Source organism: Neomonachus schauinslandi, chromosome 9, assembly GCF_002201575.2.
Source record: "Neomonachus schauinslandi chromosome 9, ASM220157v2, whole genome shotgun sequence".
Classification (NCBI taxonomy): Eukaryota; Metazoa; Chordata; class Mammalia; order Carnivora; family Phocidae; genus Neomonachus; species Neomonachus schauinslandi.
The window spans coordinates 85,154,418-85,177,635 of NC_058411.1; the positions used below are offsets into that span (position 1 = coordinate 85,154,418).

General features: G+C 43.5%; 2 protein-coding genes across 3 annotated transcripts in view; both read right to left on the reverse strand.

Annotated features, from left to right (window-relative positions):
* The window catches only part of SPG11 (SPG11 vesicle trafficking associated, spatacsin), an 82,251-nt gene extending 70,574 nt beyond the window's left edge, over positions 1 to 11,677 (reverse strand). For both annotated transcript variants that reach the window (XM_044918181.1, XM_021695563.2), the window contains exons 1-6: positions 11,409 to 11,677; positions 8,524 to 8,708; positions 7,294 to 7,518; positions 5,676 to 5,877; positions 1,288 to 1,425; positions 653 to 1,101 (exon numbers count right to left, since the gene is read on the reverse strand). In XM_044918181.1, the coding sequence (XP_044774116.1) occupies positions 653 to 1,101; positions 1,288 to 1,425; positions 5,676 to 5,877; positions 7,294 to 7,518; positions 8,524 to 8,708; positions 11,409 to 11,662 (1,453 nt within the window). In that variant the 5' untranslated portion in view covers positions 11,663 to 11,677. The remainder of the gene's footprint in view (positions 1 to 652; positions 1,102 to 1,287; positions 1,426 to 5,675; positions 5,878 to 7,293; positions 7,519 to 8,523; positions 8,709 to 11,408) is intronic.
* A 1,999-nt stretch (positions 11,678 to 13,676) lies between these two features.
* On the reverse strand, positions 13,677 to 22,807 carry PATL2 (PAT1 homolog 2). Its single transcript, XM_021695749.2, has 15 exons — positions 22,765 to 22,807; positions 21,945 to 22,171; positions 21,004 to 21,084; positions 20,161 to 20,303; positions 19,568 to 19,636; positions 19,209 to 19,350; positions 17,805 to 17,925; positions 17,607 to 17,704; positions 17,137 to 17,190; positions 16,908 to 17,041; positions 16,606 to 16,765; positions 15,967 to 16,107; positions 15,061 to 15,158; positions 14,143 to 14,292; positions 13,677 to 13,695 (listed from the first exon to the last, which is right to left on the reverse strand). Exons 1-15 carry the CDS (start codon positions 22,805 to 22,807, stop codon positions 13,677 to 13,679), a joined length of 1,680 nt encoding a protein of 559 aa, XP_021551424.2.
* Between the last annotated feature and the right edge of the window lie 411 nt (positions 22,808 to 23,218).

Genomic DNA, 23,218 nt, shown 5'->3' on the forward strand with positions numbered 1-23,218 from the left:
AGGAGGTTATAGCATGAATGCTGAATGAATACATATCCGAAATACCTATATATATATATATATATATATATATATATATATCCGAAATGTCTACAGGGCCAAACAGGTGGTGAGACAAGTGTAAGAAAAACCTAACAAGAAAATGGACCATCTAAAAGAACTGAAATTCAGCTCCAACCCATAAATTACTATGCAGGAATGCTGGCCTAGTGTTGCCAGATCTTACAGCTTTTCAGTAACAGCCGGAAATCCTCTAACTTTACGTGTTTATAATAAATAAAGTCTTTTTTAAAAAGCTTAGATCGTGCAAGCCAAACAAAATAGATCTGCGGTTCATAGATGGCCCATACGCAGCCAGCTTGCAACTTTTGCTTGCACAGACGAGTCAAGTGAAGACTCCCTGGATTAAAACCAACCTTTATTACTCTTAAGACTTTCTCTTAGTATCTGAGCTGAGCATTTAGCAGAGCAAAATTAACCTTAATTAAAAATAAAATGTATGAGACAACAGTACCAAGAGTAATACCAAATTTCCCCAGTGAAAGACTACCACTTAGAGGAGACAGTAGGCACTAACATCACCAGAGCAGAAATAAAATAGGTTTAAAAAGCACATCTCTCAGCAATTCAACCTGATACAAGACATTCTCACCTGTCAAAACAAGGCACAGCTGCTGGTCTCCACTAGTGTCTATAGGAATACACTTTTTGTCAAGGGAGAAACACTGCATACCCTGGGTCTCCAAATCCCAAAGGACAATGGTGCAGCCCATCCTTTCCACTGCCCAAGTAAACAGTGCACTGAATCCTGTCACAGACATACATGTAAGCTCAACAGGTTCCTCTTGTTCACTAATGTTCATGATTTTCCATGATCTCCCTGGGTCACTGGTGTTGGCATGATCCTTCTGTGGAAACTTATAGTGGCTGTGCATTATGTCCTGTGGAATGAAGGCCCAGCCTGGCATACTGGTACTGTGGTTACCAGATTCAGGGGACTCCAAATGCAAAATATCCTGGAACCATGGAGCACAATAGGAAACCTCCAGTTTGGAGCTCTTTATTGTTTCATTCAATGATGATAGCTGGGCTTTCCAAGACCTGGAAGATAGGGTAGAACGCACATCTGTTACAGTGAAAGGCACTAAATAAAACACTAATCAGGAAGAAGATGCATTTAAAAAAAAAAAAAAGCGTCTACTTCTGTAAATCCCTTTAGTAAAAAGGACCAAAAAAAAAAAAAAAAAAAATGAAAATAAAGTAAATCCAAAAAGGGAGTTTCTGTACCTATCAACTTGAAAGGAAAACTTGGTCAGTTTCATGTTGTAGTCAGAATTAACAGGATCATCTTCATCTATCCCCTTAGGGCCTTCAATAGGAATGTCTTCTAGAGTTCTTTCACATAGTAGGTGTCCTGGGTGTTGCCTACATTTTAAAATGATAGCCATGGTCAACAATGATGATCAAATCCAAATCTGCGTTACTATTGCTCCTGTTAAAAATTGAGGGGAGGGGAGGGGGTGTCACACAGAAGGAACAGTATAGACAATAAGTTTCTGTGAACAGGACTTCTTATCTCCATTGCTTATAGCACAGTGATATATAAGAATCTGACCCATTTATAACTATGTGTGGTAATGAATTGTTGGTAGTGTTGATTTCCTAATACATACATATACTGAATCATTGTTATACACCTGAAACAAATATAATGTATGTCAATTATATCTCAATTAAGAAAAAAGATTTTGACACTTATGGGCAGTTAGCTTTATGAAGAGATAAGAGCACTTATTGTCTACTATATCACAGATGTTGTGATAAAAACTTTAAACTAGGGGCGCCTGGGTGGCTCAGTCGTTAAGCGTCTGCCTTCAGCTCAGGTCACGATCCCAGGGTCTTGGGATCGAGCCCCACATCGGGCTCCCTGCTTGGCGGGAAGCCTCCTCCTCCCTCTCCCACTCCCCCTGCTTGTATTCCCTCTCTCGCTGTCTCTTTCTCTGTCAAATAAATAAATAAAATCTTTAAAAAAAAAAAAAAAAAAAACTTTAAGCCTTTCAACAACCCTATGAGGTAAATATACCCCCATTTTATAGATATGGAAACAAAGGCTTAGAGAAACGGTGGGACTGGATTTGAACCAGGTCAATGTGACCATAAAGTCCAGGTTTTTAACTGCTCACAATGCTGTCGCCACAAAGTAAGACTTAGGCTGAGACCAGGGGAATGCATAAGAACTAGAAAGACAAAATACAAGTGCAGGTGTACGTTTAAGAGTATATGCAGAAAGAGGGCTGTCACATTTAAGAAACACAAAGAAGGCAAAGGTGGCTAAAGCATAGAGAATGAGAAGGGGGTGTGAGATGAGGCTGGAGAGCCTGGCAGGAGACAGATGGCGCAGGGCTTTATGGGCTATTAAGGATTTAGTTTCATCTTGGTGGGGTGAAGCTAAATAAAGGTTTTAAGCAGAAAAGCAATATGATCAGATACAGAAGAGTAGCTGGGGGAGAAAGAGAGGCATTTCAACACCCTGAGCACTTAAATTATTATTAACCCTTTCAACAATTTGAAGGTAATATGTTAACATACATCTATCAAGGAGATGACCTAAAGAAGTTAGAGAAGGCAGGGTGACAGTGAGAGAAGAGGGCGCATGAAGACGGTCGTTCCCCATCCCCCCAAAGGAAAGGTGGATACCCTGTCCCCAGACATATCTGGCTCTTTCTCTGATAAGCTATCCATTTTAACAACATCACTCTGGCTATTGTACAGAGCATGACACTGAGGGGGTAAGAGCAGACATCAGGAGACCAATGAGGAGCTGTTACCTTACCTTAGCTCAGATAGTGAGGATAGTGGCATGGATGAGAGTGGTAACAGAGGACTTAAGTGGACAGATTCAAGAAACATTTAGGATGCAGAGTGACTAGGACCTGGTGATTCACTAGATATGGATCTAATACTTAAAAGAGGTTTGAGATATAAAAAAGAAAGGAAATGGAAAAGAGTCCTTAGAAAGAAGGAAGAAATAGGATCCAGAGCACAGAGGGATGGGCCTTCATAGAAGGAGGGGAATCCACTGAAATACAAGGGAAGATGAGGAGATAGGTACAGGAAAGTGGGTTTGCAACTTAACGTGAGAAACTGAGGGAGCTCTGGTTAGACAGATTCTACTTCCTTTATAAAGTAGGAGGCAAAGTCACCCAAGAAGATTTGGGGAGTAAAGAGATGAGTAGAGACCTGAGGAAAATAGAGGTTTAAAAAACACTGTTGTAAAGAAAGGGCGCATGAAAAATCATAAAATTTCCAGTTAATACTCAGAGACCAGTTGAAGGTAGCAAAAGTGAACTTATAGTGCTATCAATTTTCCTTTGTGGTTTTCTCACAGGGGCCTGGTTGCTTGGATGCAGGGACAGAGAAGGCAGAGTGAGGGGGGGAAAAAAAAAGATTTTGTCAGACCATAGGGCAGGAGCAAGAGTTTAGGATGCATGCAAAAAAGGGACTGAAATGAGGGTCAGAATTCATGCTGGAAAGGGAGGAATGTCAAGACAAGAGGGGGCTAGAGAGTGGAAGGTCAAGTGACTGGAAATTCCAATGATGTCAGACAACAAGAAGAGTGGGGGTAGTTGAGTAAGTGACATGGAAAGTTTGGGAAGTTGTGGTAAGTGAGATGTGTAGATGTGTAGAAGTTGGGGGCGGAACAGTTTCAAACAATGACAAAACCAGGGTAAGAGTATGGGAGCGGTCAGCTAAAGTAAACTGGAAGAAAAAGTCACTGACAATGAACTGAAAGAACAAACCTAAGTTTAGGTTCTCAAGGAGTTTACAAACTCTGTAGGAAACATGAAAAAATGAGAGAATACAAGGTTATACAATTAAGTGCCAAACTGTAATTCAAAGCAAAAGTGCTATAGAAGTTCAAAGAAGAGAAATATGATAAAATGAGTATAAAATTACAGGTGGAAGGAGTTTTAGTAAGAAAAGGCCTCATGAAAGAGGTAGATCTTAAAGGATAAAATGAAAAGGAGAAACTAACATTCTGTATCAGGGGGAAAAAAGAGCTAGAACCAGGAGTGAAGAAAGAGAAACACACTTTTAAACTTCAGAGCACACTTAGAAAATAAAATATGCAGTCAACTCCAGAGAAATCATACTAATTAAAGAGCATTCACGTAAATAATAAATAGAGATTACTCTTTTAGTTGGGCAGGACAGATCCCTAAATTTATTGGGAATAAAACACTAGCTTTGACTGATGTTAAAGTAGCTGAGTTCAATGCAATTTGTTCAAAGGAATGTGCCTAATGCTCTTTTCAGAGCTCTCTTGAAGTGTTACCAAAATATCCAAAGGAATGGAACCCTACACTTGAGGATGAGGGCAGCTGAGTAGGCTTTCCTCCCTCCTCACCTGTCAAATTATTTTCCAAGGTAGAGGATTAGGAGATAATTCTATATACACAGGGTATGTTTTAGTCGGTAAAAAATGGCCTGATAAACAAGCATATGATCTCAGAATGTGCTAATCATCCCTGCTTAAAGATTTTTTTCTTTAAAGCACTAAAGATTTTTTTTAAAAAAGCATTAAGCCACTTAAAAAAAATCACAGTGGTAAGAAGTTCTGGTAGGTATGTGAAGATGAATTTGTCCTCTCTTGTGATCCAAACAAGAAGCAATAAAAGCCATCAAAGTGCATTCCCAATTACTCAAGGATTTGTTTATCTCATTCATATTACGTTAGGACCAGAAATCCTAATGGTTTTGAATGGCCCTAAATAATGAAAGTCATAAATGTGGACTAGCCTACTTTTAGATAGTTGCAATGTACAGGCTGGGGTGTGTACTTATAACGCTCATATCATACCTCTCTCAGACATTATAAAATCAGAAGTAACTAGAATATCTAAATCAAAAACAATACAAAGAAGCATTCAATCTTTACTAATATATTTAGATAGCCACAAGTGTGGGTCCTTCAAGGGAAACACCTGAGGAAATCCTCAGCTGGAGAAAGCTAGCTTAATAGCTTATCAAAGTCCTTCAAGAGAAAAGTAATCCCTGAGGCTGCCAGAACCCCAAGCCACATAAGAAACAATTCTAACACAGGGTAAATCCCTTTTTCTTCTACTCTAATATAGCGCAAAAAGTGGGTAAATAATGTATTAATAGCCAACTGTGCTATTATACATTATGTACTTGATTATTTTCAAAACTAAACATGAGGGGCGCCTGGGTGGCTCAGTCGTTAAGCGTCTGCCTTCGGCTCAGGGCTTGATCCCAGGGTGCTGGGATCGAGCCCCACGTCCGGCTCCCTGCTCAGCGGGAAGCCTGCTTCTCCCTCTCCCTCTCCCACTCCCCCTGCTTGTGTTCCCCTCTCTCGCTGTGTTGCTGTCAAATAAATAAATAAAATCCTTAAAAATAAATAAATAAAACATGATAATATAATCCATAGATAACATATACAAATCAAAATCACAACTTCAACATACATTAATAAAAAGGTAGCCAATGGTCATTTGCACAATTTTACAGTAACAACCTCACTAGGTAGTAGCTAAAACACAATCTAGCTACATAGAGAAATAAAACCGGTTTTAAAAAAAGCTAACAAGTATATTTTTCACCTCTTATGGCTTTAATTATTTACCTCAAATTGGAGACTGCAGTAATTTACATACCTGAAATACAAATCGAGGTTAAGAGCGACTGCAGAGTTGGAGGAGCTGACAACCACTACAACATCTAGGTCTTGAGACACTTTCAGTGAAGTAAAGGAAGAAATCTTGGCTGGCTCCTCTCGCTGCTCATTACACATATCTTCCTGGACAAGTGCTAAATCCACATGAGCTACATGTGTACCGTCCACTGTGTCAAAGATGTCTTTGAGTTAGAGTTAAAGAAAATGCCAGTCTTAAGTATGCCTCACTACTTCAAGCACAGGATGGGATGGACCTTATAAACTTCATGGCTGCAAACTTGCAGGGATAATAACAAAAGGAATAGTGGACACAGAGGCAGCCCTCATCACAGTAATCGGAGGACCATGAAGCTGGTGACCCAATAAACCTGACTGAGAGCTCATTCAGCAATACTTGCTGAAAATCCATTCATTCTGTGCCGGGCCTTGAATGATACCTTGCTAATATTTTCCGCTAGAGTTCTACAACAGTGCTGTCCAAGAGAAATACAACGTGAACCATATTTGTCTTTGTAATTTTCTAGTAGCCTTATTAAATAAGTAAAAAAACCAGTAAACCTAATTTTAGTAATACATTTTATTTAACCCAATATATCCAAAGTATTACCATCTCAACATGTAACTGATATGAAAAATTGAGATATTTTACAACCTTTTTTTCATATAAATGTTCAATATTTGGTATTTTACGCTTGTAGCAAATCTCAGTTTAGACACTAAATATTCATTGGAAATACCTGATCTGTATTTAAACTTCGTAAAATTCGCATTTGAGAACTTAAATATATTTAAAAGTTCTCCAATAACTGAAGGAAGTATCAGCTTTTCAATTTGTAATTAAGTAAAATTGAGAATTCCGTTCCTCAATCACTGTAGCCAATTTCAAGTGCTCAACAGCCATAGAAGCCTAGTGCCTACCACAGCACGTTCTGTAACCTAACAACAAGGATGAAGTTAATGCAACATTTTATGACATTTTTACAAAAGAAATTTTAATTAAGTCTATTTTATATCTAAAGTAGAAAAACCATCACTTTAATTCAGAAATAAAAGTTCCAAAATCATGTAAGGGGTCATTTTCCAAGGCTTCAGAACAATTTTGCTAATGATCTATGGATCTGCTAGAGACAAAGAAACTATTTCCAAAACCAAATTTAAAATGGTTAAGCAAATTCTATGATTCACTAATATGACGGAATCATTAGAGATAAGTGGATTATATTTATACATGAGAGTGAACATATAACATTATAAGCAGTCCTTGAAATCCTTTCTGGAACAAGCACATAGGAGATACTTAACAAGCACGTTTTGAATAAATGGGTAAAATAGAGCATATATAATTTAGAAAAAACACAAGCTGGATGATTATATGACTATGAAAAAACATGTACATATTAGAAAATATTTCAGTAGAATATAAAGCAACATTGGTGAGTATTTTAAGTTCATGAAGATCTTTTTCCCTGGAAAGTTTTACTGAAAAACTAACCATTTCTACCTATATACCAGTCCCTAAAACTAAAAGCCTAAAAAAAGGCTCATCCTTCTAGGTAGTCTCCTCCCCTACATATCCCCATCTTTACTGCCAAGGATACAGATCCATCCTAAACTACTCAAAACAAAAAGAATTCCTCTGCAGAGCTGTGTGTCAATAATCCTGTCCACTGCCTGTGCAGGCAAGGGTAACGTTAAACAGTTGAGTACTCCAATCTCAGCATCTCTTTCAGGAAATACAAGGTGTAGGACAATACATTTGTTGATGAACAACAGTGATTTGTTATTGTGAAATGACAGAATTCTCAAAGATAATAAGGAAGCACCTAGGAAACAAAAGGAGATTATTTCAAACTCACTGGTCACAATTTTACAGTTGGTAATTCTGATTTTGTAAACATAACACAAACAGGTGAAACAAAGAGGAAACAGCACTTTGTCCCACTCTAGGCGGTTACTGCTCAAACCCACCTAAGGAAGTGATTACTGGTACGTAGGTAAGAGGATGAATAAAGAAAGCCTACAATGTCTTTGTTCATTCTGTTTATGGCCAGAGTCTGAGAGCACACCAGAAGATTCGAGAGAAAAAAAAAAAAAAACCCTACTTATCCCAGGAACCCCACAAGAACAATCAGATTTTTTTTAAAGAAAAAGAAGATGGGAAAAAAAAAAAAAGAAGGCTAGTGCCTTGTGGGCTCAGTTGGATGATCATGCGACTCTTGATCTTGGGGTTGTGAGTTTGAGCCCCACATTGGGTGTAGAGATTACTTAAAAATAAAAAATTTGAAAAAGAAAAAAAAAATGAACCTTAAAATCAAGGGTGTCAAGTATGCTACTGCCTTAAATATAGAAGCCTGAGTACTTGGATTTCCGTTCCCTGCAGCCCTCAGGATGGGTAACCAGTCTAGATCAGCACCATCCAACAGAAATACTGTCAGCCACAAATGCAAACCACAATTAATTTTAAATTTCCTAGTAGCTGCACTGAAAAAAGAAACAGGTGAAACCAATTTTTTACATATTATTTACCCTATTACATCCAAAATATCATTTCAACATGTAATTAATACAAAAACCATGAACAAGATATTTTACTTTTTTATACTAAGCCTTCAAAATCTAGTATGTATTTGACACTTAGAGGACATCTTAATTCACATTAACCACATTTCAAATGCTCAACAGCCCCATGTGACTAGTGGCTACTGTATTGGACAAGGCAAATCTCCCTACCTGATTTCATCCCTTTAAGAACTTTTCCTGGAATATGTAAGATTATATAGTAATGTCACAGACTTAAACATGCTGAAAGACCACCTGTAAATACTTACTGATATTTTGATCTTCAATGAGCTTTTTCAATGTCTCCTCGCTACAGCTATACAAAATGGTTGCATCACATCTTCCATCTTTCAAATTAAATTCATAGATAAACAGTTCATAATTTTCACTAAGAGCAAGCAGTTTGGGCTTGTCTGTTGGTGAGCTGCTGTTACGAGAATCCTCCCATACAAAGCTAAGGAAAAAGCGTAGATTATTATATTCTATTATCCACAATGTTTACCCACAACGGTGAGGGTAGAAGGGCAGGAGGAGTAAAAAACAATTCTTTAGGCCACATGGTAGTAGCATTAATCCCACACCCAACTTAAGGGAATGTAAATTGCTCTGGGACGTCCCCCCTCATTCCCCTGAGCCCCCTTTAAGCCAACAATATAGGAGTGAGGGATGAAAAGAGGGCATGGAGCAATAAATGATGGCTGCTTTTATTCCTTCATCTTAAATCCTGTCTGATGAAATATTTAAAGGAATGGTCATAAGGATAAGTTTCAACAACCAAATATGTATATTATTTACAAGAGGTGGTACTCACAATTAACAAAATAGATTTTGCTAACTTAAATGCTTTCAATGACTTTTAAAAAGTGGACTATTTGTATTTATAGATTATGAAGACTCCAAGATGCTATATTATAGAATAGTTCTGTCCAACAGAACTCTTCATGATGATGGAAGTGCTCTATACATCTGCACTGTCTAATATAGTAACCAACAACCACGTGTGGCTACTGAACACCTGAAATATGAATAGTGCAACTGAGGAAAAATGCAAAATTTATTAAGTCACATGTTGGTAATGGCTACCGTGGACAGCTCAGTTACAAAATTATTAAAGCAGTATAATGTCAACACACCAACAATGGCTAAGAATGGTGGAAAGAGACTAAAGAATGATGCTATAGCTTCAAATTAAATTACATTTAAAAAATAAAAGGGGGGCGCCTGGGTGGCTCAATTGGTTAAGTGACCAATTCTTGATTTCAGCCCAGGTCATGATCTCAGGGTCATGGGATTGGGCTCCTTAATAAGGGGAGTCTGCTTGAGATTTCTCTCCCTTTCCCTCTGCCCTTCCCCCCCCCACACACACATGCCCACACACAAGGGCTGTCTTCTCTAAAACAAATCTTTAAAAAAAAAATTTTAATTAAAAAAAAGTGAAAGGGCCCAATTCTGAAAACAATACAATGGAATGAGAGGAGGCTACCATCTAAAGTTTCATCTTTAAAAAAAAGCTGTTTTCTACAGAATAAATTTTATATCTAAAAAAAATCAGACTTGGTGCTCTAATGTACTTATTAAAGAAAAAGATTGACATACTTTATATTTCTATCTTTATACCTAAACTGATGATTTTTCATGAACACCCAATTCCTGTTTACAGTGAAAATCTGGAAAACAATCTGAATGTCGATTATGGAAAAGATTAAACACATTAAGGCATATTTAAAAGGCAGAATACAGTGACACCATTGACATCGTTAGCATATGGACCATCACATAAGACAGGAAATTTTCAATAAAAATAACTATAGAATGTACAGTTGATTTCAACATATATAAAAAGAACTGTTTACTTTGAGATAAGTAAACCCTGAATACTGTCAATTTTTTTTTTTCGCCATGAAGCACTTGAATTAAAATCCAATTCAAACAGAAAGTCCTTCTTGATCCTCCTTCAATCTACTAATTTCATGCAGTAGCTTATGGATGCCCTCATTATTTCATGTGTGTGTCTTCTTTTAAATTCTCAAACACCTAAAGAGTTCTCCTTTTCTCTGCCTCATTCCTTTCTTTACAGGACTGTGTCCAGGTACTTAACATGGTAATAAACCGGAACACAGGAATAAACTAATTTCCGCTATCGAGAGATTCTTCCTCCTAGCATCTAGAGATCAGGAGAATACAAACGCCCAATCGATTAAAGCACTGGCTTATTTAACAAACAAATCTCTATTGTCAGGCACTGTTACAGAACCTGGCGATTCCAAGCTAAGACACCTCTTAACTAAATGTTTTAGGAGATGGTTTCTAAACGTTTTCTATTAAAAAGAGCCCAGGGGTGCTGTCTGGCTCAGTTGGGAGAGCAAACCCCTTTACCTTCGGGTTGTGAGTTGAGCCCCATGTCGGGTGTAGAGATTACTTAAATAAATAAAACTTTAAAAGAGAGAGAGCCCAAAGACTCAGAGGGCACTCTCAAACTTCATGACATAAACTCCCAACTCCTGGACGGAGAGTTACAGAAGTGGAAAGTTAATACATGATTATAATTGGTTTTTTCTGTCTTCCCAAATCATGCAAGCTCCACATATATGTCTTACCCAACTTTTTAGAGACTGCTCCTATGTAACAGTTTGCGTGTAATAAATACTCGCTGAGTGAATAAATGAATGGGCAAACTAGAATCCATCCTTGAAGAAGGCGGCGGGGGCGGCGCCCGCGGTGGGGGGGGGGGGGGAAGGAAGTCGCTGTTTCAGGCACAAGAAAAAAGTATCAAGATGATTCAAATTAGAGATGATCCCCAGCTGCTATCTTTAAGGGATTTAACTGAAAGAAAATGGGCAAGGTGCACAGCACAGTAACGATTAATTAACCTATGCTGAATTAATGAAAGAACCCCTACGTTGGGACCTGCTCCAGGTTCGCTGCGGCCAGCAGAGGAGTTGGATGCCTTTTCTGCGCCCCGGGAACGGGGAAGAGAGGGTGGGGCTGCAAAGCGAGGAAAAGGTTCCGAGAGGGCACCCGGATCACATCTCAGGTGTTTCCCGCGGCTGTCATTCCTCTCCCGCCACCTCCACGCCTGGAGTGGAGCACTGGGGCTAGCCGAGCTAAGGCTCGGGACTCCTCGGACACTGCCCAGCCCTCCCGCAGCACTTACTGCCGAAAGGGGCCAGTGAGGCAGCAGGTTCCCCCGCTCCGGCCGCCCGGCGCCAAGGAAAGCACTTGCAGGCTGCCTGCAGCTGTTAGGCTCCCCAGAACCTCCTGCTCTCTGTGCAACTGCGCCCGGGATCCCAGCCGCCCCGTTGCCTCCACAGGGACCGGCACCAACAGCATAGGTAGAACCCGCTCCATGGCTTTAGCGCTGCCGGTGCCCCAGCCAGCAGCTCCTCCCGCGGCCTTTTCTGCAGCCATTTTGATTCGGCCATTTCTTCCGGTCACCTGAGCGCAGCTGCGTCCTGGGCATGCGCGTGGAACCCACCCTCTCGCCCCCTCGTGACTCTCCCCGGGACAGCTGAGCTGTCTCGCCGTATTGCATCCCTGGCCTGTGGATGCCGGCGTCAATTACTCCAGCAAAGCTACATCTGCCTTTGCTTCAAGCCTTTTTACTTAACTACCTTGAAAGAGTTAACGGTCAAATTGAGCGGCTTCAGGCACGCTGTAGCAGTTTTACTCACTCCCTGGCATTACCCTCTGCTTTCTTACTCTAAATGCTTCCCCTCTATGGGAACCGGTTCTGCCTCTCTCCTTTTGCTTTTCCTAGTGTGCTGTTATTTCCGTTTACAGGCCCAAATGGTACCATGTCTTTGGTAGTGTGGACCGATCCATCATACGAGTTGACCTGAATGTTGAAGTCAAATAATATCCCTTGTAAAGGGCAGGGAAACAGGGTAGTTAAGGGGTGGTGTGGATAGAGTTCCCGTTTCATTACTAGGCTTCTCAAGGAAGTATGATCCAAGGTCTTCAGCAGAGCTGGAGAGGAGCAGAGGGGGTGAGGAAAGAAGAGTAGAGGAGGAATTTAGGAAGTTCTCCTAATAAACATCAGTATCTTAACACATTCTTTTCCACAATCAGCTGGGGTCACACAGGTGACCAACAGGCCAACCCCTCCACTTGTGCTTTGATTCACATCCTCTTCTTGTTCTGGACTTTGTAAAATTCTTTTTTCTCCTGCATTTCTTTCTCTCCCTTTACTGGGGTGCTTTATCATGTGAACATGCTGTAATGTCATGCTCAAAAGAAATCCTCCCTCAACCTACACCAACCGCTACTGTCAAATTTTACTTCCCCTTTAGAAAATTTTTACTTGACTCCTCTTTTTTAATGCCCCCCAACCCATTTTTCCTCACCCTCCCCCCGCCCCCTTAGACATTGCCGATGGGCTGGATAAAGGTGGTGGCTGTCAACCCTTAGTTCCAAGACTTATTCTAAATTGCTCTGCTTTCCCTCACCCCTGCTTTTCAATTCTTGCCTGAGCAGATGGAATAAACCTCTGAACATTTTTCTCTGCTTTTCTCCCTTGTTCCTCTGACAAGCAGCAGTCAGAATGATCTTCTAAAAATGAAATCACATTACATCCCCGTTTAAAATTCTGACTATCCATTAGTTAGAATCCTGATTTTTAAATCATGGCTTATAGAGCTAAACCCTATTTACCTCTCTCCAACCTCAACACCCTTCCACCTTATCTGCGAACTTCAGCCACACTTGCCTTCTTTCTGTTCCTGAGATACATTAAGTTCATTCTCACGTGGCACCTTTGTGCTCACTAGTGCCTCTACGTGGAGTACTTTCAGCTTAATTGTAACTGCTATTAACAGGACTTCCTGGACCATTACCCTCCAGTCACTCCCCACCCAGTTTTGTTTCCACCAGGATATTATCACTACTTGATCTTTTCCATCAGTCCCTGTCTAGCCAGAATGTAAGCTTCAGAACAATAGGGAGTTTTCACTGCTCACTGTTACCCTACCACCTAAAACCGTGCCAGGTTCCTAAAAGGGACTCCAGGGATTGATGAATACATGACCTTGTTTGTCAACTTAAACCAAACATTTCATATCCCAAGGGGAATATTTATAGCCAACCCTATTAGCTTAGCTACTCTCTTTATATAAAAAAAAGGTCAGCAGTGAAGAAATTTCCAAGGTCATACTTTTGTTAGACATAACAAGGCCTTGTCCCTTTTATTAAGGGCATTTTAGGGGCATTCACACATAAGAAAATGACTTTCATTATACCTCCTAACTTATGACAAGTTTCAACACATCATTTTATTATCTCTTTAATTATACCTTATTATGTCAGGCCCAATATATCAAGGCATAAGAAATGTCCTCAGACTCTCTGGATCCTGTAGACCTAGCCCATACAGGTAGTATCTGATGATTAAACTTTTCCCATGTATACATATTTCAGAACAACTGGATCAGTAGACCCAAGCAAACCTACAAAGAACAGATTTTTAACTGTAAACAAGTCTATTTTCTAAAGTATGTGTGTGACTTGATTACTATCTGACCCCTTCCAGCAGCTGGTAAATTGAGGACAGAAGTGACCTTCTTGTTGCTCATGCTTTTGTCTTAGATTAGTTGTCCCTCAAATATTTCTCGAATTAACAATTAACAATTCAGCTTCTCATATAAATCCTTGCCCTTAAGTAGCTTGGCATGATAAATGAGCAAAGCATCTGGGAATAAATTAAAAGGTTTGGCTGAAGAAATAGGCTTCAGGATCCTAACCCGAGCAGACTGGTTACTGGGTAAATGTTAGAGTGTCTAAAACTACTTCTAAATACAAATTATCCTCCATACTCTTGGGTTAAAAGAACTAAATGACAGAACTTAGATAGTGCTTGAACAAGGGGCTATGACCTCGTTTCTGCCATCGCTTACTCCATCCTAGCCTCTAGGTGCTGTACCAATGGTTTGTCCACATGGTGACAGAACAGAGGAAGAAGGTTGCTGGGGAAGGCTAGGGGTTCTGCCAGAGAGGCTGTTGGCATTTGGGCTATCTCCCAGGCAATCAGAACCACCATGTCGGTCCTGGAGGGCAGAGAAGACAGAAAAACATCAGAGTCTTTGTATCTATGCAGGAAATAGACTCAAGGCCAAGGTTCCTAATTATTTTACCACCACCACTATCACCCTCTGTGCTTGTAACAGTTAAGAGAACGTTTGCATATTTTGTATGTGTCAGGCAATGCTTACATATCCTCCTTAAGAACTCTGGTTATTGGGCACCTAGGTGGCTCAGTTGGTTAAGCGACTGCCTTCGGCTCAGGTCATGATCCTGGAGTCCCGGGATCGAGTCCCGCATCGGGCTCCCTGCTCAGCAGGGAGTCTGCTTCTCCCTCTGACCCTCCCCCCTCTCATCCTCTCTCTCTCTCTATCTCATTCTCTCTCAAATAAATAAATAAAATCTTTAAAAAAAAAAAAAAAGAACTCTGGTTATTATCATTATCCCTAGGTTATAAATGAAGTAACAGGCTTAAAGAAGGGAAGTAACATATCTGAAAGTTGCAGTGCTGGTAAGTGACAAAGGCAGAATTCCAACTTGGGTCTCTGACCCTAAACCTTGTCCCCTTAATCATTGTTTTACTGCCTTCCATGGGAAACCAGCACTCTAGGGCACTATAGAAAAAGGAAAAAAAATGAAAAGGGAGAACAGTTCTAACTCTGATATTTTTCTCTTCTCTGTCCAACTTCCTTCCCAATACTTGAATATACTACTCAGGTAATATCTCACCTGGCTCAGCCTATACATGCCAGGGGCACTGAAATAGTATATTTATAAGGCCTTTAAGATCTTACCAAGCTGTATGATCACTGTTGGGCTCCTCGAGGGAAGACTCCAGAGATACCAGCTGCTCCCCATGACTCAGTAGGGCATAGAGCAAAGATATTCCAAACTGCAAGTGAGACAGTATGCAAAGTAAAAGGAGTTCACCAGAGGCATTCAGTGCTTTCCTGGCTCTGCTATTTTCCCAATTAAAAGGGCAGGTTCCCATGTAAAAATGGAGTTCAACACTGGTCAAACTGTCAGATTTTACAATGACTGGCCAAAGAACGCTCAGACCTTTCAAAGGAAATCACTGCTCTGAACTTTCCAAAAGATCCTTGTGGAGAGTTGATTAAATGCACACTTGTGGGTCTTACTCTCAGGAGTCCATCTATAGATGAGGAATAGACTCAGGAATCTGATGCAAGTAGTTTGTGGACCCCACTGAAAGCAGCATTGCTTTAAGCAAAGATCTTCAGAAAGGGGTTCACAAAATAATCCATTGGGGTATTAAAAGATATCAGAACTTTCACATCTAAAGTCTCTGCATTTAAAATTTTCTATCTTGTATTATGTATTTAGTATAGTGTTATATGTATAGGACTTCTAGACAAGCACATGGGTGATAGGGTTCAGAACTTTTTACTAAGAGGGATACACCATCAAAAAAGTTTGGTGACCTCTGCTCAAGAGGTCCCCATCAGGACCATCCTCAGGGAGGCTTTTAGAAAAGCAAATGCATGGGCCACACCCCAGGTCTACTAAATGAGACTCTCTCGGAGTGTGACCAAGGAACTCTCCAGGTGATTCTAGTGCTCACTAGACATGGAGAAGCACTGCAGAGAAGATGGAGAGGTAACATTCCTTTGCTTATTCCTTGCCAGGGGTACCAACTGGAGGCCATCTGTGGAAAGAGAAAAGCCTCCCCACTATGCTACCTGGTTCTGAAGCACCAGAGTGATCGGCCGCTCTGAGGAGCCAGGTGGAAACAGCATGAGTCCCTGAAGTCCTTGGAGGAGTTCATGGAAGGTCAAGTGATGGATACATTTGCCCAGAGGCTTGAATAACATTTGTAGAGCCTGCAAGAAGGTCAGTAAGTGCCTCTCTCAGACTCCACTACAACTTCACCTCCTCCTACTTTGCCTCTACCCCCTTTTCTTGATGACCTGTTTTGGGTACTTTCCTGGTCAGGTTATTTAACTAAGCCTATCACCATTGAGGTCTCTCCAACCTTAATACTGGTCCTTCAATACCCACTTATCTAGGAGGCCTTCCCTAAGAAGGGTAGATATGGGGCTCAACACTTCTCAAGGAGTCTTTATCTTCTCAAACCTCCACAGCCCACTCACACCTGTGCAACCACATGCCTGTGTTTCTTGGTCATTGTACCTCAAGATGATCGGTTGTTACTATAGTAGTTGGTTCTGTAACCTCCTCAACTGAGGGTGTCAGGTTTGGTACCTCTCCCTGCCCAACACTTTCTTGGGCATCTCTGGGGGTGGGGGACAGAGAATGGAGAGGAGGGGTCCCTAACCCATCCACAAAACCATCCTCTTCTCTCCTCAATGCCACAGTACCTGATCAGCTACATCCCTCCTGACTAGGAGGGGCAAGTGGTGGGTGATAGCCAGAAGAAGGCTAACAGCTCGATCCTGGGGCAGGAAAGGGAGCAGCCTTGCCACTAGAGCTTTCCCCTTTCTCACGGAGAGCACCTGCAGGAAGCCATCTGCTGCCTCCCTATATGTGAGAAAGGAGAACATTTTCAGGGCTCTGCATAGAGGGCTCTGGCTACATGCCAGAAAGGAGGGGCAGAAGGAAAGCTCATGTGTTTGCTCATCTTTCCCTTTCTGGGCTGGAGGTGTGACCCTCCCACACTCACTCCAGATTATTCTGCTTCTGGGTCTTTAAGGCCTGGAAGAGCTTCTCGACCTGGTTGCTCTGCTGTTCAGAGTAGCAGGGCTGTGGTGGCCCATCCTTCTGGGCCTCCTCTATCTCTAGTAACTGAAGAAACATCTGGGAATTCGAAGGTGGGAAAAGAGGTCAATTTGAGCAACATTCCATTTCCAAGGATAAATTAGGAACTCATCCTTAAGGAGTTGATATCTCACCTTCTCAATCCGGGACAATACCTGAAGCCTCTGACTGCTTGCAGCTCCTAGCTCCTAGGAGAGAGTCCCAGGCTGTCAGCCACACCTTTATAGCAGTAGCACCAGGCCTCAGGTGAGCCAGAAATGGAGCTGGAAAGGCTAACACAAAGTCTGACCACACTTCGTTCTCACTCTTAAGTCACAATCTGATCTCAAGCAAGAGAGTGCCCCTGTCCTTTCTCCAAAACAGGGGAGATAAAAAGGGTTGTGGGAGGGACACCTGGGTGGCTCAGTCGGTTAAGTGTCTGCCTTCAGCTCGCGTCATGATCCCAGGATCGAGTCCTGCGTCGGACTCCTTGCTCACCAGGGAGCCTGCTTCTGCCTCTCCTTGCACTCACCCTGCTTGTGCTCTCTCTCTCTCTCTCCCCAACAAATAAATAGATCAAATCTTAAAAAAAAAAAAAAAGGTTGTGGGAAGATAGCATTTCTACCTGCTCTTGGGATCCATGGGGCACAGCATCAATAGCTCGGCGAGGGCTAAAACACGTCGATACAGCTACCTGGCCCAGGGAACCCTCGATTCGAACCACTGCACAAAAAGGAGTCAGGACAAGCATGTTCCCCTCCCCTTTCCACACTCAGTCCATCCAGATGTCCATCCCAACCCAGCAGGTCAGCCCTGGTCCTACCTGACTCATAAGCCTCTGCCTTCTGAATGTAAGGTGTTACCAGCTTGAGAGATTCAACCTTGCTCCTTCGCCCAAGTAGCTCTTCATCTGTCTGCTTCTTCTCTAGTTTCTGATAATATTCCTGAGAGTCCATGGGATAGAAAAATGTATCCTCATCTTCTGAACTTAGAATTAAAGTTCTCAAGTGCAACTTCTTAATACACCCTTTCCTACAGCATTCATTCCAGAAAGGATCCTGGCCCCTTAGGCCCTTCTGCCAACCACTCTGAAGCACCTTGAGTACCCCGGGCCTCACGACATCTGGCTTGGGGGTCTCCATACTGAGTACTTGAAGAGCTAGACACCACCACCAGATCTGATGAAAAGGCAGAGAGCCACGTGGAGAGCCAGGAAGCAAACCCATGTCAGCATCTGCAACCTTCTTGAATTCCTTCTTCCTTGGATACATACTGCACACCTTTCCTCCCTGTTCCCCCTTTTAGTTTTGTGATCCTACCTGTGCTTTCCAAAAATCAGAGTTATCTGATGGCATGAAGATCTTCAGCAGCTTGCAGTACAGAGATACTACTACTGTCAATTGGCCAGTAGCTAATAGCACTCTAGGCCAGTTTTAGGCTTCTGAAGAATGGCTCAGCAGCTCTAAGGGCTTCTTAAAGAAATCTGTAAAATCCCAAGCTAAAATAAAACTACTGAGTCAAACAAGGATTTAGATAAAGCTCCTTCATTTAGGAGCAGTGCCAAAAAAATCAAGAGTGTAAAAATATTTCACTTTCAGTGACCTGGGGAGAAAGAGTTTTTGAAGCATGGTGGAAAGAGAGGAAGAAATTAGTCTAAATAGGAAGGAGATAAAGGTGGGAACGTTGGTAGGGGGCTCATGGAGGTTGAAAACAAAGTGGAACACAGCTTAGACAACCCAAAAACCCATAAGCAAAGCTTGCCTCGCAAATAAAAGGAAGACAGGGAGAAGAGCGTAAGGAGTTAAAACGTCTGCCGGCATTTATTCAATTTAACAAGTTGAATCCCATTGTTTATAAAATTCATGTGTTTCCTATCTAAAAAAAGCAAAAAGTAGATGAATACTTACAACATTTCTAAGACCCACAGAAGAATACAAAAGTGGAAAAGTCCATATTTCAAGGCTGAGTAAGGGAAATTCTTGGCAAAGGATGAAGACAAAACCTCAGTGTTTGCGGGAATTGTAAATAATCCCATTTGTCTGAAGTGTAGCAGAATAGAGGGGAAGGATCTTGGGATGTCAATTTTAGAAATATGGCCCCTATCCTGTAGTGATTGCCCCTCCCACCTGACTGGACATGGCCCCTAAGAGCTGGAGAGATGATCCAAGAGGGCCCATGGAGTCCAGGCCCATTTGATGCTAAGGTCAGAAGAGCACCTGGGGCTCACCTGATAGTAGTAGTCATCCAGGTGGGGGTTCTCACTCTGCAGCTGAACCATCTGTACTTTTATCACCCAGTCTTTCTCTTTTCGGGTCATGAGGTTAACATAGGGGTCTGGCTGCTGAGACCAAGGCTTCTTGGCTGGGGGACTTCAAGCCAGAAGGGTACATTCCTTGAGACCTACCCACCCCCGCACAGTGAGCTTCCCAAGGAGTGGTGAGCAAGGAGGGATGGAACAGAGTACAGAGGTGGGCAACACGGGGAGAGTCTTATTTGTGCAGGGGCTTTGGGGAGACACCCAATCACATGGGGATACCCAGCATGCAAGTGAGCTGCCCTCAACCCTGCTGCTCATCTAGGCTTTACCTTGGTGTTCGACTGTGTTGCTGCAGCTGCAAGATCCGTTGGTGCTGAGGGTGGAGCTGGGTCAGATGACTAGGAAGACTTAGAAAGAAACTTGGGCTGGGTCAAAGAAAGCACTCAACTCCCTACCCTTCCAACCAGTTCGCCTCTAGTAAGCTCAACTGGGCATCTAAGGCAACCCTACCTGTCCGTGTGCCTCCCCAAAGTCAGCCACAGGAAACAGCACAACCCCAGCTCAGCAGGGCTCACATTCCCCTCTGGGATATATTTTCCTGCAATTTGGCTGCAGGAAATCTTGACACGGTAGAGACCCATTTGGCCTGGTTGTTGGGAGTTCTGAGTCCTAATCTCAGTTCTGCCATGCCAGCTAACCTCAAGTAAGTTCTTTTTGGTCCCCCTGGGCCTCCACTTCCTTCTCTGTGGGGGAGAAGGGACTGGGCTCCACTGCACACTTCTCTGACTAGGTTTCTGTAGGTGTTTTTCTGTGGCAGCTGGTAGGCGGCCCCCATCCCTCCTCAGCCACTACGTCCTGAAACCTCCAGAGAAGAGCTCAGTCTGGGGGAGATGCTGGGGGGCCCGGTGCCCCAAGCCAGTACCTGAAACTAGGGGGCCAGGAGGTTGGCAGGCTGCAGAAGAGAGTTGGGTCTGGCGAGAGAAGTCGAGGTCCAAAATGCCGTGCTGGAGAGCTGGCACTGGGAAAGGTAGTCCGGAAAGGAACTGGAGAGAGGTAGTCCAGCGTCTGAGAATGGAATTCGGAGGTCTGGGAAAAGGGCAGCTCCACCAACAGAATGCTGCTCCGTTGCCACATGGGCCTCCTCCCACCTTTACATTCTCACCTGCCTTTTCTCCCATAAGAACCTCACCCAACAGAGTTTGTCACCTCCTCAGAACAGCTCTCCAGTCCCTGACAATGTGGGGGCATGTGCCTTTCCAGTCTGGTGAGTCAACACCTGTTTCTCTCGCTCTCTCTCTCTCTTCTCTCTGTGATAGTCTTTTTTTTTCAGGCTCTTGTGCCTTCAGCCACTGGGGCAATGCGTGTCTGCCTCTTTGTGGACTCCTCTGAAGCCCTCCTCAGAGCTGCAATTATCTTCTCATTCTCCCTGCAGGATTTCCTGCAATTCCTGTTCTCATTATACAGTTAATTAAGGGCAGCTGCTCTTTCTAGCCCTAAGCTCCATGCTGCTCATCTGCTGAAATGTAGGGAGATGGAAGTAGGGCTCTAGTTTGTCCTTTTCATACCGACAGCCAGTTGTCCCAGGACCACCTTGGTCATTTACCAAGCATCACTACATTATGGGTGTCTCCCACCTCCCATACCTACACCTCACTTGGGGTGCTTCATCGCCAGAGCAAGGTCAAGAGCAGACAAAGGGACACTCCACATGCTCCTTCTCTACATACCATTACTTTCTCACAGGATGGAGATTGAAGTGACTCACCTGCCACAGAAAATGCAAGGAAGCAGGGGACATCCCCAGCACACCAGAGGCCTTGATTCCAGAGGAGTTGAGAAGGACTCTCTGGAATGGGAGGGAGGAAAACAGGCTTGAATGAGCCCCTGAGGTGTCTTCTTCAGTCATCAGTGTCCATTGGGTGCGGAGTGCAGGAAGGCCAACCACTTCAAATATTCAAGACAGTGGTAGCCTGGCCCTCCCTTGTAATAAAAAATCAACTGGGTCAGGACCTCCCTGCTTCCTCTGAGGGGAAGCAAGACTGGTATCTCAGGAATAGGTTGAGGGAGACTGAGTGATTTCATTTCTTTTTTTAAGGTTGTTTGTTTGTTTGACAGAACACAAGCAGGGGGAGCAGCAGGCTGAGCGAGAGGGAGAAGCAGCCTCCCCGCTGAGCAGGGAGCCTGAGTAACACACGTGGGGCTCAATCCCAGGACCCTGGATCAAGATCTGAGCCCAAGGCAGACGTTTACCAACTGAGCCACCCAGGCACCCCATGATTTCATTTCTATATAGGAATCCTTATCTCTCTCCACTGGTTGGGGGAATCCAAGGGAATAAATACCAGGAATGAACTGCTAAGACACAGGGGCCCAGGGCCAAGGATGACTCACCTTCAGTACCTGGAGTTCAACCAGCACCTATGGGCTATGCACAACCCTGCTAGGACCTGGTTTGTAAGGTGAAGACAGCATCAGAAACTAAGTGAGACATAGGAAGAAAGAGGGAAGGAAGGAAAGAGTCCTTACTCAGGTTCAAGCCTGAAATAGAAAGTGTTAACCCAGAACCTATCTGAGACAGGTGTGGAGGACGTGTAGTCATGGCCCAATAGTTAAGGCGATGGACTAGAAAGGAGTGGAGAAGAGAAGGTCTGTGAGCTGCAGTGGGTTCCGGCCAACTGTCCCCCCACCCCGCTCCTGCCCTAGTACCTGGGTGTTATGGATAGCACTGAGGACAGCTGGATCCCCGAGATCATGCTCTTCCTCCTCCACCTCTTCTTCCTCCTCCTCCTCTGGCTCTGGGGCTAGATCTGGATCCAGATCCTCCTCCTCCTCCTCCTCCTCCTCCTCCTCCTCCAACTGGGAGACAGACACCAGCTCCTCCTCAGGAGCCGAGGAGCTACAGGGCTTGCTTGGGTCTTGGTTTAAGTAGGGGCCTGAGGAGGGAGTAGATGGGGACTCAGGTGTGAGGAGTCTCTTCTAGAGAGGCTGCTTCTCAGTAACACTTCTGTTCATAAGTCATCTCCACACCACCTTCAAACAGTCCGCACCCCTTGCTACTAGTAACCCCCACCCCCCGACTAGAGCAAATGGAACTTGGCAGGGGCCAAACACCTTTGCCTTCCACATCTCTTCAATTTCCTCATTAGGGACCACCCTGGGCTTCTCTACCTGCTCTCCCCCACCTAACAGCCCTCTCAGTGCCTCCTTAACCAATCAAGTTCCAGGTGCCAGGACTCACTGCAATTGAAGCCTACTGTGCGCCAGATACGTCACATGTATGTGTCCACTTAACTCTCTGAGCAGTCCTGCAAGGCTGGTAGTGAGCCTTTCCCCATCACAGGGAGGAAAATAGGGCCCAGAAAAGGGACCTCAGTCACCAGTGTGATGTAGCTAGCAAGTTGAAGAGTTTGGAAGTCACTCCCAGTAATTCTGGACACCCGGGCCCACATCTGTCCACTGAACCATACCAGTTAGTCTCTGCACCCCAAGGCTTTTCATCCAGATTCCACAGCCTACTGAGCAATACCTTCAGGGCCTTTCATCTTTACAGGCTGGCAGGCCTCCACCATGTCTGTTTCCTCTGGTAAGAAAACACTGTCAGCCTCTGGAAGGTAAACCTGAGACAGGGAAGAAACCCAGAGACACCCTCCTCCTCAGTAAGGATGGCATGGCACCCTAAAAAGCCATGATCTCCCCCTAGCAAGGTAGCCAGAGGAGTAGTGGCCCAGCGTCTCGAGGAGCAGGACCCTGGGCTCTGGGACTGCCCTAAGCCCCACCCTCTGCCCTCACCAGCCCAGCTGCAGGGAGCTGTCCTGCCAAGGGACAGAAATGAGGGACAGAGCTTGGAGTTGGAGAAGCACTTCCACACAGATACACACCGCCCCTCAACACCAGCTGCCTTGGACACCCACCGCCTGACTGTTGCAGTCCTTTCTGCTTAGTTTAGCCATGGCAGCCTAGACAAGGGCTGGTTTGCTGCC